General features: G+C 34.1%; 1 protein-coding gene across 3 annotated transcripts in view; it reads right to left on the reverse strand.

The window, feature by feature from the left end:
• The window catches only part of FER (FER tyrosine kinase), a 147,136-nt gene that overhangs the window by 49,357 nt on the left and 79,600 nt on the right, over positions 1–18,179 (reverse strand). For 2 of the 3 annotated variants that reach the window (XM_027656837.1, XM_027656838.1), the window contains exons 13-15: positions 15,830–15,952; positions 3,103–3,159; positions 130–245 (exon numbers count right to left, since the gene is read on the reverse strand). In XM_027656837.1, coding sequence (XP_027512638.1) covers positions 130–245; positions 3,103–3,159; positions 15,830–15,952 — 296 coding nt within the window. Of the gene's footprint in view, positions 1–129; positions 246–3,102; positions 3,160–13,463; positions 13,763–15,829; positions 15,953–18,179 lie in introns of those variants that run through there. The other variant, XM_027656839.1, reaches the window with a different exon arrangement.

Below are 18,179 nucleotides of genomic sequence, written 5' to 3' on the forward strand. Positions count from 1 at the left end.
AGGAAGAAAAAAGTTTGACTACTGCTTTGAATTTTCTTGACGGTCACATTTTGTAAATCCATTTAGTAATAAATCTTGAAAAAAAACCACATAACAAGTACATATTTCAAGTAAATTTAGAGAATTTACCTGGCTTCTGACAGAAATTTTATTTTCAGTTCCTGAGGAAGATCTTCTTTGCAAGTTTTCACAGCAACAGGAGTTTTATCCTTTAATGTTCCTTTATACACTTCACCAAAATTACCCTGAAATCAAGAGGGGAAAAATCATTCTAAGTAAACAAAATCTTCAAAAATCTCCGGAAAAAAATAATGCAGACATATAATGTAACTAGTATAGAAATTTGAAACGTGCTTATGGAGTCAAATCAGGTTTTCTTCCAGTATCTGCCCCTAACAACAGCAGTTCACATGATATAGTACATCTATTATACAGACACAGTGTATGAGCTGTAGTTTGACTTTGCTCGAAAGAGGGGAAAAACACCCATTAATCAAGTAAATACAATTTTTTTCATAAAATATCTTAGTAACTTTTAAACTCTACTGACAGTGATAGTAGTACTTTTTTTTCTTATTCTTACTCCTGCACACCTTCGTTTTCTCACTATTGTATTTAGTGAATAGCTTTTAACTTGCAGTCTGCACAGCACCAAAAATTATCCAGAACACTAGGACAAAACACATGAAAATAACATAAACATTCTCACATATATAAGAAAGAAAAAAACACAAAATAAGAAGAATGAAAACACTGAATATTAATCTTGACCATAAATTAAGCCCACTGCAAAATGTATTGTCTTGTCTTCCTCCAAAAAGTTTGGTGATCCACAATTTCTTTAAAACCTAAGGTCAGCCCTGCTCTATAAAGGGATGCATGTAAGGCTTACATACTCCTTACATACTCCATCAGACCTATTTTTTACTTAAATAAAAACAAAAGGAAAATTAGTTACAACACAAATTGAAGGAAGAAGGAAATTGTGGGTTATAAAACAAAACAATATTATGGATTAAAAAAACCAAGTGAAAAAAAAACAAAAAGAAAACTGAAGATCTCATACTTCTAGTTAAGTTTTATATTTCCCAAAGAATAAGCACAACCTATGTCTGATTAATTTCCGCATGAATTACACTTCAGTGTCCTGGTATCTGGGGTTGCATGTCACTTTAAAAAAAAAAAAAAAAAGCAAAACTGCTAGAATTGTTTTCCTTTCTTTCCTGAGTGATGAAGATTTCATACATCATGCAGCTGAATACAGCATTGTCAAAGATGACAGAAAAGGGAAAAACAAACTCAGATGGAAAACAGTAATGTGGTTCTAGTAACAAAGGAAGAAACGCAGGGCTAAACACATTTCCAGTATTATTTTCTATACCCTAGGACAAGGAGGATGTAGCTGGCAAGCAAGGCATAGGATGTATGACAGCCCCTCTAAAACAGCATTGCCAAAGGTCAGTACACTACCTCATATCTGAAACGGCATGAGGTCCCTAAAGGTAAGAAGTTGAGTTGCTCCTAACACACTTTTCCTCTATCCTTCTGGTCAGAGGTATTAAACAGTGAAATCTGAATCCACCCAAAGCACTACGTAAGTCTTGAAAATACTTATTTCTTTATTTAAAATATCGAATTCTTATTTTATATATAGATATGATTTTCATGTTCCTGTTATGCAACTTTCATTTTGTGAGGTATTGTAGAAAAATTACTGAGTAAATAAACTGACCATTCACTCCTGAGGTAAAGAAAAATCTTTGTCTTTTCTAAAGTTTGTATCTCTTACGCACTAAACTTTCATGATTTCTTCCTCATCTTTTCCAGACCACTCAAGATTTTATAGACTCTCAAATTTCTCACTTCCATGGTGAATGTCTGTAGTTTACTTAACATTTTGTCATATGGATGCTGATGATCCTGTCACTCTTATCTTTTTCAATTTGACTACATCTTTTTAGAGATGGATGCATAACAGATTTATACTGTGTTCCAAGAAAGTTTCTAAAGAACATATCCTTCCATAATCACTTCCAAGTATTGAGTTGTCTTTATTGAATGTTAAAAATGCTTTGTGCCAAAAACATGCAATATATATGTAAATTCATTTAGTAAAATAATTGTCTTTACTTATCTACGCTAATTCATATTTATTTTTGTAGCAAGTAAAAGTTTTTTTTATACCTGAAACATCTTTATTTTTCTCCCTTGATACTATTCTGTTTAAGAATGTGAAGCTGTCACAGTATCTGCATTTTATGCAGACACAACTCTCTCTTTCAGTAGATAATACTTTTTGTCATCTTACTCTGACAGAGATTCTATCCTGGGTAACAGAATTTTCTGAGAGTATTGAATTCCCCCATTTCTTGAACTTCTCATCAATTCTCTTAGTGTGCATCACAGTAAAAAGGTAACTACTCCTTTCATTTGTCTCCTTCTCATTTAATCTTAGTTTTCAGTCTTTGGGAAATCTTTTGGAACATTGTGTCCAGAGTGGCACTCACAATGGTCTTCACAGATGCAAAGGTGCCAAAAATGTAGGTGAAGACCTTAACTAATTTTAAAGACTTAAGAGTTCCTAAGCAGAATTTCTAAAGTACAAATTTATAAACTACACTATATAAGAATTAATTTCAATAAGATTGTGAAGTTACCTAACATTCATCAGTGAAGGAATGAAAGCAATCATACATAAGAAACAACCATTTGTTTTAAGAAATAATGATTTAGTCATCTCATTGTATGAAATCTTATACATAAATACACATTTACCTGTTTCTTAACATGGTTTTATTTATATTTTGCAACAACATTTTTGTAAGACTACAGAAAGTAAAACAGCCACATCATGCTTTACAGAAATCTAGGTAGCTTAAAACCCTTCCAGAAAGGAAAAATATGTATGGTAGTTAAATACTTTTCACACAGATGTTATAACATTTACTAGGAAGTGTGATTTACATCTTGTCTTGTGTATTAAGGTAAAGAATTGATATAAAAATCACATACTACAGTAATTTAAAAGAGAAGGTATATAGGAATAGCCTAATGATTACTGTACACTTATTCAAATGTTATTTAGCTCACTTTATTACTTACTTTGCCCAGTAATTCCCCCAGTGTGACATCTTCATGATTGAGAACCCATTTCTTATCCTATGAAAAGAAGAGGAAAGAATTTTTAATCCGTGCAAATATGTAAGATACATTTTCTTCTACTTCTCTCAGTGGAAATGGAGCTGAAGAAGTTATTATATTCAGACCACTCAATCACAAGCATGCCAAGAAGTTTTAAAGCTAAGCCTTTATAATACAAGAGTTCAGAAAACTTGCTATAAAACAGTGAGTTTTATATATATATATATATATATATATACATATATATATATATATATACACCATATAGTAAATTTTTATTAGAAATTAAGCCTACAACATGACAGTATGTATGCAGATAAGCACTCTGCAAATTTTCACACTAGCTCTGGAAATTGGCATCTAGAATCCAGCTTTTAACAATTCCCCAAGTGAAAATAAGATAAGAAAACTTCATTTTGGTATACAAAACAACTTAATGTTAAATCAAAATAACTCCCACACTTCCCTCCTCAGTGTATATGAAAATGAAGTAATTTTTCCACTTATAAGCAAGACACATATTTGCATCTCTTGTATCTTCGCTGCTGGTTTGAAACATTACAGATAACTACTTGAAAAGACAACAAATGCCAGTTAAAGTATTGTCTGGATGTGGTCCTTGGGGATATGGTTTAGTGATAATGGTGGTGCTGGGTTGATGGTTGGATCTAAGATGATTTTGAAGGTCTCCTCCTGCCTTGAGTTGATTCTGTGATTCTATAACATAAAGCTTGAGATCATCTTAAAGGAAGGTGTTTTGTTTGTTTTCTTTTTCTTTTAACTGTGAAAATTCTACTTCCCTTCAAGGGGGGGGGTTGGTATCTTTTAACAAACACTCCTCAAGGGCAGCACTGTGAATCAACATTACTTCATTTGGTCTACACAACCAGTGAAGTCTGCTGTCAACTCCTCAGGAAGGTGGAGGCTTGTATTAATTTATGTCTCACTCTTTTTCCATCAAATAAAACATTCAGCAAGTAACTCAGAGATTTTCTGGGTAACTAAAACAACGAAAGGAGTATAGAAGAATTATGCTGCACAGTGTACCTTGTAGGGAATTACAATACTCCACATTTTTTGGTGAACATGAATTTAGCAAATTAAAAGATGGGTGGGAATCATCGCTATTGCAATTTCAATGCTTTTTTTCTTAAGCACAATGTCACAAAATCACACAGATCATTGCTCTTGTAAGCTGTGCACAGTTTACACTCCAGTAACTCCCTAAATGGCTCTATTCACCCAAACTTCCAGCACAGAAAACCTCTTAGCCTCATCATGTGAATTCCTGTACCACTTCACCACGCTGTATGATGGGATCCAACCTTTACCATTCCTTATCCTTTGGCGGGAAGACTTGAGAGGAATTTCTCAATATCCACCAATTTATTTTTCTCCTATAAACAAGATTATCGATTAAAACTACTGCCTCACTGATCAAACATCATATGAAACATATTTTCATCATCTCCTCCTTGTAATAGATATTTTTTGCTGACTGGACGTCTCATTCAGAAGCTGTTATCCTACAAACAGATAGGAAGTGTCATCAAACTGCACATTTTCCTTTAACAATGAAACTCAAACTGAAGAAAACAATTTGCAAAGAAAGCTGTAAAAAAAACCCAAATCACAAAAATTACTACTTGGAGGTATTAACATAATGTCTTTTAGTATTGAAATAAGTACATTAAAAGGCAAAAAGTTATAGAATAAAAATTTGATGGATTTTTTTACTGTTTAACTTTCAAGGATTCAGTAGTTCTATGAACAATTTTTTGAATATATTGACAATGTGGCATTTCAAAAGCTTGTTTATGAAAAAAAAAATCCTATGATGATCCTTCAGAGGACTAATCAATGAAAATGGCACCATAAACTGGATTCAAATGATCTGTTGAAGGATTTGTTATCACTGTATCAGTACATTAATCACTATCTGCAGTTTTTAGGAAAACCTTCAGCCATTCATTTTACCACTTTAACCCATGCATTACATTATCATAGTTCTGCCAGATTTTTCACAATCAGAGAATTATTCAAAGTTTGATCAGCTGTGTTTGATATAACCCCTGTTAAACTGCACCCAACCAGTTTCTTCAGCAGATAGTAAGAAAAAAATCTAAGAGAAGGGACACTGTCATCTACATTATATCGGTGTATAATTCTGGCATTAAAAAAGAAACAAAAAAGAAACCAAATTTTCTAATTTGCAGTGTGTTAGATATTCATTTAAATACTGGTTCAAAAAAAAATGTAAGTGGTTCAGATAATTGCTTTTCATTAATAAACTATAATATGAACAGCGCAGTAAAGTGGACAGTAACAAGGATAAGACTTTCTACTTCAAGTATGTTGTCTCACTAAATCTATTTGAATTGCACTGAGTTGAATATGAAATCATTCAATAATTTTAGATAGCTGTCAATACTTAATAATAAATCAATAAGGCACACAAAGAAATGGATACATATTAGCATATCATAAAAAGTTAATGTCGTGTCTGATCATAAAGTTCTTGATCTCCTGTAAGTGCTTAATTCATCTACAGATTAATCACGTGTGTGAAAGACACTGAAAGTTACAGAAGAAATGTGACAGTAAAATGGGACATAATATTCTTGAATGTAGGTATAGATCAACAGACACTTTAACACACATCAGTACAAGTCACAGAAATTTTCATTTCAAAAGAGTTGCTTCTAAATCAAATAGAACAAATCCTCCGCATTTTCATACCTAATCAAACTAATCTGAATGACAGCAGACAGAACTCCTGAGACTATTGATGCCCATTACAATTCCACCCAGAAGGAGCCTGTTTATGATGCAGCTCTCTTCTTGTGACACTACTATAAATCTCTCTTTACTTTGTGACTGTTCAGATTTTTCTACTGTTAATTTTGGACCACAGAATATAAAAGCACTTTAAACAAATTCGGTTACAAAAATTAGCACTTGAGCATACTTGATTGTAATCTTAATGATATACCTTATTTCTAAATGGAATTACTTAAGAAATCTACAAACTTTACCATATTCTACTTTATTTCTGTCCTGTGGCTTCCCCCAGGAGAAACTGAATTACATGAATGCCATAGCACAGGAACTGACTTGGCTCAGCTCTGACTAAGCTTCAGCGCAGCTTGGTAGATAACCCTTTATCAGACATGAGGAACTAATGGCAAAAGCATGGCTTTGAGCTTCTCTATGGAAGAACACCTGGGAAATGATAAGATACCTAAAGGATAGAAAGGAATTTATTCAAGGCAGACAATTCTTGGGTGGGAAAAGAAAGATGAGCAAGAACCTTACTGAGACCGCTCTTATTAGTACATAGTTGTTTCCACTGCAGGTAAAGGAGTTCCTTCTTCCCTGGCTGGGAAAGGCATTACTGCCTTCTGAAGCCACATCCTCCCTCCTACTTTGTTCAATGTGTTAGAGTTCCCTGATTATTATTCCTCATTAACCACTAAGCAGCAGGGCAAGCTTGAGCAGCCACAGGGGACTCCCTGGCCAGCAGGATACCAGCCAGGACACCAGTCCTTTCCCCAACAGTCATCATACTGAAGGTTTATTTAAGCAAACAGTTTGCTATTGACCACCTTTCCAGACTTTCTCAGACTATCCGGTATAACTTGTTTTATTTCAACAAAGATATAAATTTTCAAAGAGGAGAGTTATTTCAAAAGTTAAGTGTAACTCACAAAAAGACAAAATAGTAATTAAAGAAATAAAGCCTGTAGGAGGCATATCCCAGGGATGCAGGGTGATGTATTCTGAGTCTCCAGGTAAAACACTGACACACATGGGCAGTGTGTACCCTACAGTGATTGGGTCCAGGTGAATCACATGTCCCCTGAGGGTATATAAAGGGGGTTTTTCCTTTTAATAAAGGATTTGGTTGTTGGAAATCCTAACTGCTGGGTCGTGTCTTATTATATTATATTAATAAGCCATAAAAACCTTTACTGTCAAAAAGAATACTTAATCTGAAATTTTGCCTTTTATTTGTAAAATAAAGTATTCTGGACATGCAGTATTCTTTTTCTGGATATGTAGTATTAATCTCAGAATGGTATTAAGTTTCATGGTTCCCTGGACCATGGTAAGTTTCAAACCCTGAGCAATCAGCAGGGAATCAATTGTTCATCAATACTTTCTTCAATGAGAATGCAGGTCCAGTTGTGTTGTGTGCAAGCCACTGAGTACCAGTATGAACAGCAGATGGCTGCTGTAGAAGATGCAACAGCATTTTTCTTTTTCTGAGCTATGAGACTGAGATGTTATCACTATTACCGTAAATGTCTTCAAAATATACAAGTGCAGTTTTCCTCCTGCCTATCTCCCTTCATTAGGAGAAACCACATCAAAGAAATCACAAATTATTAAACTAAAAAGGCAACTTATAAATTAGTTGCAGCTAAATTATAACAGCTTTCAATAAAGTGGGAAACATAACCAAGTGTTCAAATTCCCTCAGCATTATTTTTCTATAATTTTCAGTAACAATTTCAATCATTAAGAATTCTAAAATGGTACTTTTTCAAATTAACAACGAGCAGTAACACAATTAAATACTAAGCTTTTTAAAACAGACCTTTTGGGAATTAGATATGAATTTAAGAGCCTCAGCTTAAACACTTTGTTCTAAAAATCTCACCATTTCTAGTGGAAGAGAGAAAAGAGGATAAAAAGAAAAATGCCACCTGTGCTGTATTCAGTTTCAGAGAACCACCAAACGAAAACAAGATTCTTACCCAAACTCCAAAGCAAGATTTGTAAAAGAGGAAGAGGGAGAAAATCTCAATGAGGTTCCAAGAGAGTATGAATAAATAAGATTTCTATGTTATCATCACTGTTATTTACTTACCTCATGCTCTGTCACATTATTTACTCTTCCTAGTTCAGAAGGCAGTATCTCTAGCAAATTCTGTCATTGTTTTTCATCTTAATAGTAGATGTAACAAAAGCAAAAAAGGCTAAAAAACCCCTTAGTTGATTTAGGGAGCCCCAAAACGAATTGATGAAAACCAAACGTTGCTTTAAGAGAAATGAAAACATAAGACTTTGCAGCCTCAGAATCTATCTGGACACAGCATGGGGCATTAACCAAAAAGCTAAACATCCCTACCCTTTCTCTGATGACAGTACATTAACCCTTAACATTTCCCTAAAATAACTCCAAAAATAGAGGCATTTTATCAACATCTCATTAATCTAGTGCATAAACATGCATGATGTTTCTTCTTGTAAGCAGACAAAAATGCATCAGAAAACTACTTTGGAAAGTTGTATTTGCTCTCCTTCTTCCAAGTAAAATAGAAAATATCAGTAGTATGAATTACTGCAGCTAAGAACTATTTTCCCACAACAACTAAAATGGAAAGCTAATCTTTCATTTTCAGTATTAAGGATAATTACAGTAAAATTCTTTTCACGGCTATGAAAACCAGAGTCACAGACAATTTTTATCAGATAGGTATTCAAATATCACTTATCGGAACTTGATGAACCAGAGGAAAAAAAGAAGTGAATAATAGCTGTGTACACGTAGATAGGCCTATCAATGGGGGAATGAGAAATGATCTTTTTAGAGAAGTAATATTTTTGACATCACCCGTGCCAGTAGACCTAATGTTCATATCAATGTCATGAATCATAAACTACGTGTTTCAAGTCCTTCAGATTAAATACAGAAATAAAGGTAGCTGGTAGAAAAGATTTTTCAAAAGAACAAGTAAGTTTTATAAGAGGGGTTTTGAAAAACCTCACTGGCAACTTCTTTAAACTGTTTCAGAATAAAGATTCATGAGCTGTAAAAATTGTTATAGAAGTTGCTTTGCATATTAAGCCACACTGATGAAACTCAGTGTGAGCTGTAAAACAGAATAATACTGCAGACAGGTTTAGCTCCTTGGAAAAACTACTACTTTATCTGACTTCTTACTGTTAGGTAAAAAAACCACTGTGAAGTTCAACCTTTCTGCTAAATCAAATTGTAAATGGCTATAAACCAAGAGGGTAGAACTGAGATTCACAAAAGCTATTATGCAAGGTGTAAACTGCAGAAGTGACCTCAGATGAACTGCACAGCTGTTCTTCAAGCAATCTTACTTAAATATCAGTAGACAAAATGACTGTAGAAGTCAATATACAGTACCAGTTTTCCTCACTTTTTTTTGGAATGATGTGCAGTATTTCTCTTATTCAAGAAAGGGCTAGAAAGACGCTGAGGATATTTGAGGAAAAATAAAGGAAATAGAGAAAAATAGAGAAGAAAGAAGAAGCCTGAGGAAGAACATGACATAGAATGTGAAATCTTAGAGCACAGGAAAGGGAAAGTCACGTTTATGTCAAAACCATGATATTTCAAACATTTTAAAACACATAGAATTCCTCTGGACTATAAATTCAGCTCCGAAACTTAAGCACTCCGCTAACTAAATATACGCAAACAGAAAAATTATCTGCCCTGGATCAGATATGCCTTCCAAAACTAGTGACAATCTTCTGTACACTCAAAGGAAAACAAAGTTGTGTGATAACATGGTTTTTCATTTAAACATTCCATGTGATTAAAACAGACAAGAATGGAAAAGCAGAGTCATATCATGTGTACACAAAAAAAAATACACTCAACTGATTAAAATGGGCTACAATATTTTCACACAGGTACAAACACCCAAATATGAGGAGTTATGTCAGATGGGGTAGGGAGAATACAGATGTATGCAAAAATGTCCAAGACAGTCTCCTTGAGCTATGTAAGATACTTAGCCACATACTTAGTTCCATCCTAACTTAACTTCAAAACATCCATTGTTTCCAGTTAGATGGTTTCTTTTCCCCGTGAGGAAAAATATTTAACTCATCCTTTTGGCAACATCCACACACTAAGGTATACTCTCTGCCAGACTGTTCCTTGATATACCCAACAATCCTTCAAAAATAATTTCTAAGTTAGAGTGGTAGGCATACAATACCTTCCAAACTGCTGCAGTTCCACCTTAGAGCTTCCACCAAATTATTATTTGTGCAAAACACAACCCAAAGATCCTCTGTCCTATCCTTTCCTAGCCACACCTGCTCATCTTGCACTAGGTTTCATAATCTTCAGAAAACATGTTAAAACCATTGGAATGGAATAGAAGTAATCTGTCAAAATTTCAAATAAACTTCTACATTAGCTAATTTTTGATTGGGAAAGAGCAGGGAAAAGGCAAAGCCACACAGAAAGAAATCTGTAGCCTTAATTGACGAGATTTCAGCGTGAGTTCCAGTAAGCTCTGCCTGCACTCCAAGTAAGACAGATGATGGCATTGAATCAGAAATCATACAACATTACATAGATGTCAACAGTTTAAAAGAAGCATGCTGCATTAAGATTTTATATCAGATGCATATAGTTCTTCAACAAGATATTGCTAGCTTCTCACATACCACTAACTCATTATTCAGAACAGCAAAAGCATTGGAAAAATCTCTTGGTGGCAGAAAAAAAGCCAGTCAATGAAGGACACACAAAGGAATTGGTACAGAAATGGCTCTGCTAAATATTAGCAGATTCTATTATTATTTCTGTAATCTTCTGAATGCTGTATTCAGCATATTTTTTTTTCTTCTGTATTAACGACTTTAGCTAGACAAAATTTTCCTCTGTGGTCTATGGCAATCAACTCTTTGCTGCTGCAGTGGTTTTGGCTGGGATAATTTTGTTCACAGTAGCTAGTATGGGGTTATATTTTGGTCTTACATGTTAAATTAGTCCCTTGACAAAGATGATTAACACAGGAAGTAATCTTTATGGCATGCATGCGTACACAATCTCCTCTAAAATTAAAAGATTGCAGTGAAGGTGAATTTTTTTAAGCTTTTCCCATGAATTCTAGCAGGCTGTACAAGAGATTAGGAGGGGACACAGCCAGGACAGCTGACCCCAATGGACCAAAGGAAGAAGACACGCAGAGTGACAGCATTTTTCTTCCCAAGTCATGGTTACACGTGATGGAGCCCTGCTTTCCTGGAGATGGCTGAACACCTGCCTGCTCATGGGAAGCAGTGAATGAATTCCTTGTTTTGCTTTGCTTGCATGTGAGGTTTATGCTTTTCCTATTCAACTGTCTTTCCCTCAACCCATGAGTTTTCTCACTTTTACCCTTAGGATTGTCTCCACTATCCCACTGTGGGGGAAGTGAATGACCCTCTGTGTTCAGTTGCTAGCTGGGGTTAAACCACAACAGTTGCACCTTTTCTGTATCTTTTGTATCCTTTCCTAAAACTCAAAAATCTGAGAATTAACTACACAGCATCCTCCTCAATGTATCACAACTCTTTCTGAATAAACTGGCCCACAATTAAGCAAATAAATCTATTATTCATGCTCTCACAAACAGATCTTCTTGAGAATTCAGACATGATTACACACGTTTGATGTACGCACCTGATTCAAGAAAGCCATACTCTTCTTAGCCTGTAGCTGCTTTTGTGTGTAACCTTTGCTACTGCACAGCTGAAATGTCATTTCACTCCTTTTTAACATCTTTTTCCACTTAAACTGATAGATGCTAAAATACTTTGAAGCAATCATAAGCTACTTCACAGTACCCGACTGCACATAACTATAATTCTACAAGGGAATTTAAGAGCTCAGACACTCGTTTTTGCTCTTAATCTACACTGTGTTTTTTGACCTGTGAGAGCTTATGTTCAATGAAGGTTACATACTTGCAGCCACATCCTATGAAAATATTGCAAACTGACTGCACAAGTAGAAACAGGAAGAAGAATATAATTAGAGACCTACCAGAAGTTTATAACTCACAATTTTATAAAAAATAATTATTATAGAATATTTTAATTCCAAATCCAGCCAGAATCCATAAAAAATCCAGGATGTTACTTCAGCAGAAAAGGTGTTGCAGTCGTACATAATTCTAATATAATTTTATTATTGTGCTATATTAACATCTGGTTATAAAGTTTCTGACAAAAACACTGAAAAGCCACAGTGCAAAGCCCCAGTTTTTACAAGTGTTCCACAAGGACTTACAGCCAGAATGTTACACAATATAGACAATCCTTTGATTTTCACGTGTATATACAAAATGTCAGCAATAAAATCTAGTAAATCTAAATAATCTTGACAAAGTATGCTTTAATCAAAAGAGTTTATTCTCCTAGTTACCAGATTCCTCTGAAATCTTTAATTTAATAATTTTTTCCCCTTCCTAACAACAAACCTACTTTTCTTTTTTAGTAAGAATGAATTGCTTAAATTTCAGTTATTTTTATTTCCTACTGTTCCAGTTGTGTTTGAAATAACTCCTTTTGTTCAATTTGCACGCCACACAGCACTATGGCATTCTATAATTTTTTTATATGAAAGCAATACAGAAACCAGGAATTCACGTGTAGCCAAGGTGCCCATTTAATATTTCTAGAACAGAGATTTTTCTTTAAGACATTGGTCAAAAAATACACTGTGTTTGCTAAAATGGAATTCATATACTTTATAAAACATTTTTTTTTATAGTTTTGAGCATAATGTTTACACCCTTTAAGAGTCTTATCTTCCAATTTTAATCTAAATCTGATCATGGAAAGAAATACCAAATACCACAAAGACAAGACTGAACCAGAAACACTGATTAGAGCAGATGTTTAAAGCCATTGTCTTCAGAAAAAAAAGCTACAAGACTATAAAACAATCTCTGTTACTCTTTGAGCCTCCATTATTACAATGCATTTTAATGAGAATTTTTGAGAAAATAAATCCTTTTAATTTTGAAAGTAGTCAATATACCTGAAATTATACATGAATTTGATTTAGTACTTTGCTGCACAAAGAGCAAATTATTCTCCTTTTTCCCTTTTCTCAACAGGATGACATGCCTTGACAAGAATAGGCCTCCATTAAGAACAATGCATTCATTTTGTTACGTGACAGAAATATTGTAATCATTTCTGCTACAAAACCTGAAAAGCAAATTCTGTAATGTTTCTCTAAATTCTGAGGAAACAGGAATATAACTGAAATGCACTGCTAGTATTAAGATATGAAATTCTGTCCAAATGCCAATAGCTGCAGGCTATTGAATCATTTATTTCATATACAATAAATAAATCCATTTTGTGTAAGTACATCTTTTACATATTATAAACACTCACTTCCAAACTGTGAGTTCAATTTTCTTAAAGAAAATTACATCTTTGAATTGGTTCAGTGACTGAAAAATTGGGGTCACATCAGATTTTTCTGAGTGCATTTTCATGAAAAGAACCTCTCTAACTTAAATTTGTAATTCTTCACCATTTCTTTCTATGTCTAACTCATTAACATACACATATCTTGCAAGACAGCATCAGATCTCCCTAAACTTATCACATCACTTGCAAACTTATTTATCTACATTAGAAGCACAACTAAGAAATATCTATTTTTTTTCTTTTAACACTTTTCATTCATCTCAACATTTATAGTCCATCATTCCTCCCATGTACACGAAATGTATAAAGCCACATCACAGAGGATCCAAATACTAGGACTATATTAGCACTAGTGAAATAGTGGCAGATCTCCAGAGTGAATCAGTTGGTGCTCAGGATCTGAAGCATATACTTGGGCAGAAAGCATTATTGCAGGCTAGAAATAATAGTTCTGAAAACTGAGAGCCCTCCCATAAGAGTTGTGCATGTTCCCATTTTGTTTCAGCTGAAAGGAGTAAAGTGGATCCTCAGAGACTGCTCAGTGGTGGAGGCACAGCATCCTAATGGCACTGGGCAGACTTGCTTCAAAGGTGTATTTCTGATCCAAATGAAAACATTAATGCAGATACACCTAAATAAAAATGGTATTTCTTATTTTCTTGATTATTTTCTTTTTTAGTAGTCAAACTTAAACATATTCACAACTTCACACAGATTTCTTCAGGATAAAAAAACGTATTTCAAAAAATTTAAAAACCTCCACAACATGAGGTCAAAGATGTTAAAAAGTTAAAATACATCTAATACAGTTAAAATAGCATTTCTACTAATAAAGACCTTGGGTATGCACTGAGGTTACCCAGGGGCTTTACATACCAGTCAATCCATCAATAACAAACTGAAGAACATTATGTACATTTTTTCTAAAAGATTATAAATAAACATGAGAGATTTTTCCATTAAAGAAGTCACTAGCAGATATCTTTTTTAATGCCCTCAGTTTTTCTAATTTAAATTCTATTATAACAGTATCATTAAAATTCTAAGCAGGCAGATTTGGTCTACATGAAATGGGACATGGGACAGGCCTTTTGTGACACAATTAAGACTGTTCTTTCAAGGGCAATGTCTCAGAAGGTGAACACTAATTTTACTAATATGGTAAAGGAGGATGAATGACTGTGGGAAGGAAGGAAAGCAAAAACAAACTAAAAAGCACAACTTTTTTTTCTGTGAAGTTCTCTGCCATATTTAACTTTCAATTCCTAAATAGGTTATTACAGGGACAGCAATTTGCATAAAAAGATTAAAGATTGCACAAAATGACAAAGACTGCTCTGCACTTATAAATCGAACAAAGAAAAACCAGTCGTTGCAGATGTCAAATGAATTTTAAGGAAATGATCAAAGACATTTTGGTAATAGTACATGATGCATAAATTACCCCCAACACTAGGTGTCAGAGTGCATATGCTATTTTTGAAAACAACTTAAAATGTCTTTACTTTTCTGTATGAAAGCCAGAGCTCCAAGAAAATTAAAAGGGAAAGCTCATAGCACTCTTTTTCTTCATTCTGAAATACTTCTTCAGAATACAACATCTAGTTTTTGTCAGATGGGAGAACTAAAATCACCATAAAATCACAGCTCAGAGCAAAAGCCATTACAAACCGAAACAATTTAAATATTTTTGAGAACAGCTGCTCTAAAGAAATTCAAATCATGTAGCCAACATCAAAATTTTGTCAAACGCAGGCTTGCGACCAGTCTTGAAAAAAAAACAAATCAAGAAGGCTTACCTATAGTTAAGATCCAAAGATATAAGTGGAGTTGGCAAACAAATGAAATATCAACTAAGTAGATACTAATTGCAAAAATACTGGAAGAAGTCAAGGAGGCTCTTAAAACACTGATATAGTTTAATACTTATCCCTTTTCATTTTCCTCTTGAAAGACTTTCTGCAGTAGCTTCCTGATTAAAAAGGGAATTTTTATTTTAATTTTCAATTATGCTGGAGTGTCAGTACCTTTTTCTGTGTCCATATAACTTATTTTTGAGATATAAAACAGAGACAAAATGGAGTTGTCATAAGTCTTCCAAATTTCATGAGACTGTCGCCACTTATAGAACACCACTATATAAAAGAAATTTCTTCCTTTATGGAGGGAAGGGAAATGAACTACTACTTTGAATTACTTAGTATTGAAATCCAAATGGGAAACAAAAAAAAAATTTTTAAGGTGTTGACTGCCATTCTTTCAAGATAGCAAAAATTTATTACAAGGATCAGAATGGAGAGTAATTTTAAATTAATATATTGCACAAAGCAGAAAAGGTTCATAAAGCTCAGAAACAGTCACAAAATGAGAAAAAATGAAAAATCTTCTGAGAAGTTGCACAGGACCATATTTGAAATAACAACAGAAACACCCCCAAATTATTTTCAGTTAAATAAAGTTCTTGGAATGTATGCATTACCTTAACAACAGGATTCAGCAGAACAACACCTGATTTCTTTGTAATGACCTGCTTTGTTGTGTAATGATGTTCTATGAGCTGAGGAATAGTTGGAAAACCAGTTCCTTCAAAACGATATTGATTCTGTAAAGACATAAAAGGGAATAATTATTTCTCTACAAACAATATTTCTAGTAAGAAACTGCAAAAGTGCATCATCAAATTTTCCCCACTTGTAAGAAAGCAATGCTCGCTTTTACAGAATTAAATTCATTTTCTGATCTTTAAATAGTATTTCTACTGACTTAAATGGAATGACAGTTAGGAAGATGACAAATTAATAAATGCAAAATTACTGCATTACTCATGTAAGGTAGCATGATAAAATGACTATTTAAACTCTTAATTTAAATAGATAGGACAGTTAAACTTAAAACTATGACAGATTGAAATAAAAATATTCTAAACCAGAAAAAACACCCACTTCTGAATTACTTCAAGTTCTAAGAACTATGACAGCAAACTAAAAATCTGACAATAAAATAAATAGGAGATAAGTAATACTGTCCTGATCTGATCTTACTGCATTTATAATATTTGAATTAATAAATCCCTGGCACAGAGTATACAGTACATGATTGGTCTTTAATAAGGATTATAAACCAGAAGAGTCTAAAGCAGCTAAAGGCAAGTCAGGCATGTGATTCAAAGAGAAGCATGGTGAAATATAAGAAAGCCTTGTGCTTTCACAAGACTAGGCATCTACAGTTAGAGAGCTCTTCCCACAAGTAGCTGCCATAAGCCAGCCTGACAATGAACAAGTACTGCAATTAAAAAAACTCAAAAGCACAGATGGTGATTCAAGTTCATTTACACAACTGGGCAATGAAAACCTCTACCACCGGCATGCAGACAGTTTTCTTTCTAACCCCCAGGGTTAAATTCCTTTCACAGTGCATTTTAAGTTTACTGTGTTTCTTGAGGGTTAAAACATTAACTTCCTGAAACACGTTGTTGCTTTTAGTAAAGACAGCTTGGTCACATCACCTGCTTTTAACATTAACAGATCTCCATCATAAAATGTTTCCACGGACTGAATACTTTGTGTTGTTATTTTGTTGTTTATTAAATAATGACTATACTTCGATTGACCACCAACACTAGTTCCCATTCCTTTCAAATAAGTTCCTTCATACTTCTCTGCTGATGATCCAAAAAACCTGATGTCCTAAGAGTCTCCTTAGCACAACAGCCACTATTGCCCATTATTTCCTCATCCCAGACCCAGCAATGTGCCCATCTGCTGCCATTTATGTAAAACCCTCAGGGCAGACAGTGTCCTTTGATTCTGTGTGCTTACACTACATCCTGACCATTATTAAAATCACTAACAAACAACAATTTTACAATGCCACAGCCTCAAGTAAGCGGAAGCGAAGACAACAGTTGCCTTGAATGGACGGCAGTGAATTAATTCAGCTTAAAAGCTGAATGATAAACTGATTTATCACACATAGTTATATTAAGGTTAGACTTTAAAATAATGGTAAAACTAGAGAGAGAACACTTATGCAATTAAAGGATCACTGTTAAAACAAATGTCCCACTCTGATCTTCAGTGCTTGATTCAAAAGAAAATATGGGGGTCTGTCAGTGATCCAAGAGTGTGGTTTCACCAGTCACAGAGACCCGATTCCACATATTTCTTATCTGTGCAAAGGAACAAATCCCTTGCACTACACTCTCCTCCAACATCCCTACCAAAATGATTTGCACAAAATTACTTCAGTCACATCAAGAATACAGTGTGCATTTATTTCTGCTGGGTCAGATGAGAGAGCACCAAGCATCTTGTAAGATTCTGTGGCTCTATGTAGAGGTAATTTTATTGCTTATTTTCTCATTCAGCACCCTGACACATCAAAATACTTTAAGGTCATAAAATCAAAATAAAATAAACACTACGTGCAAATGTTCACTTCCACAAAGAAAACAGTAGGTGAGAACTAATGAACACTCCAGCCATGACAAGTGTCCATAATCATTGATCCTATAGAAGCCTTCCAACCTCTATGAAATTTGAAAAATATTACTGCCTCTCATTAAAAGCAAATAAAGCAGGTACACAATATTGAGTTCCCCAGGCATGCTGCATCTGCTGGGGATTTAGACAAGGAAATTCCTTCAGTGTAAATATCATTATGTGATTGACTGTGAGTATTTTTCTGTATGTGGGAGACTTTTATTACAAGACACTGAAGAGACAGCATTACTGAATCATAACTGAGAACGATTTGCTGCAATGTCACACTTCAAGAAAAATTTCTAGTAATGTTATGTGAAATGTCACATTTTTAGTAAGCTTAAAATT

Source organism: Corapipo altera, unplaced genomic scaffold, assembly GCF_003945725.1.
Source record: "Corapipo altera isolate COAL_440 unplaced genomic scaffold, ASM394572v1 61281, whole genome shotgun sequence".
Taxonomy (NCBI): Eukaryota; Metazoa; Chordata; class Aves; order Passeriformes; family Pipridae; genus Corapipo; species Corapipo altera.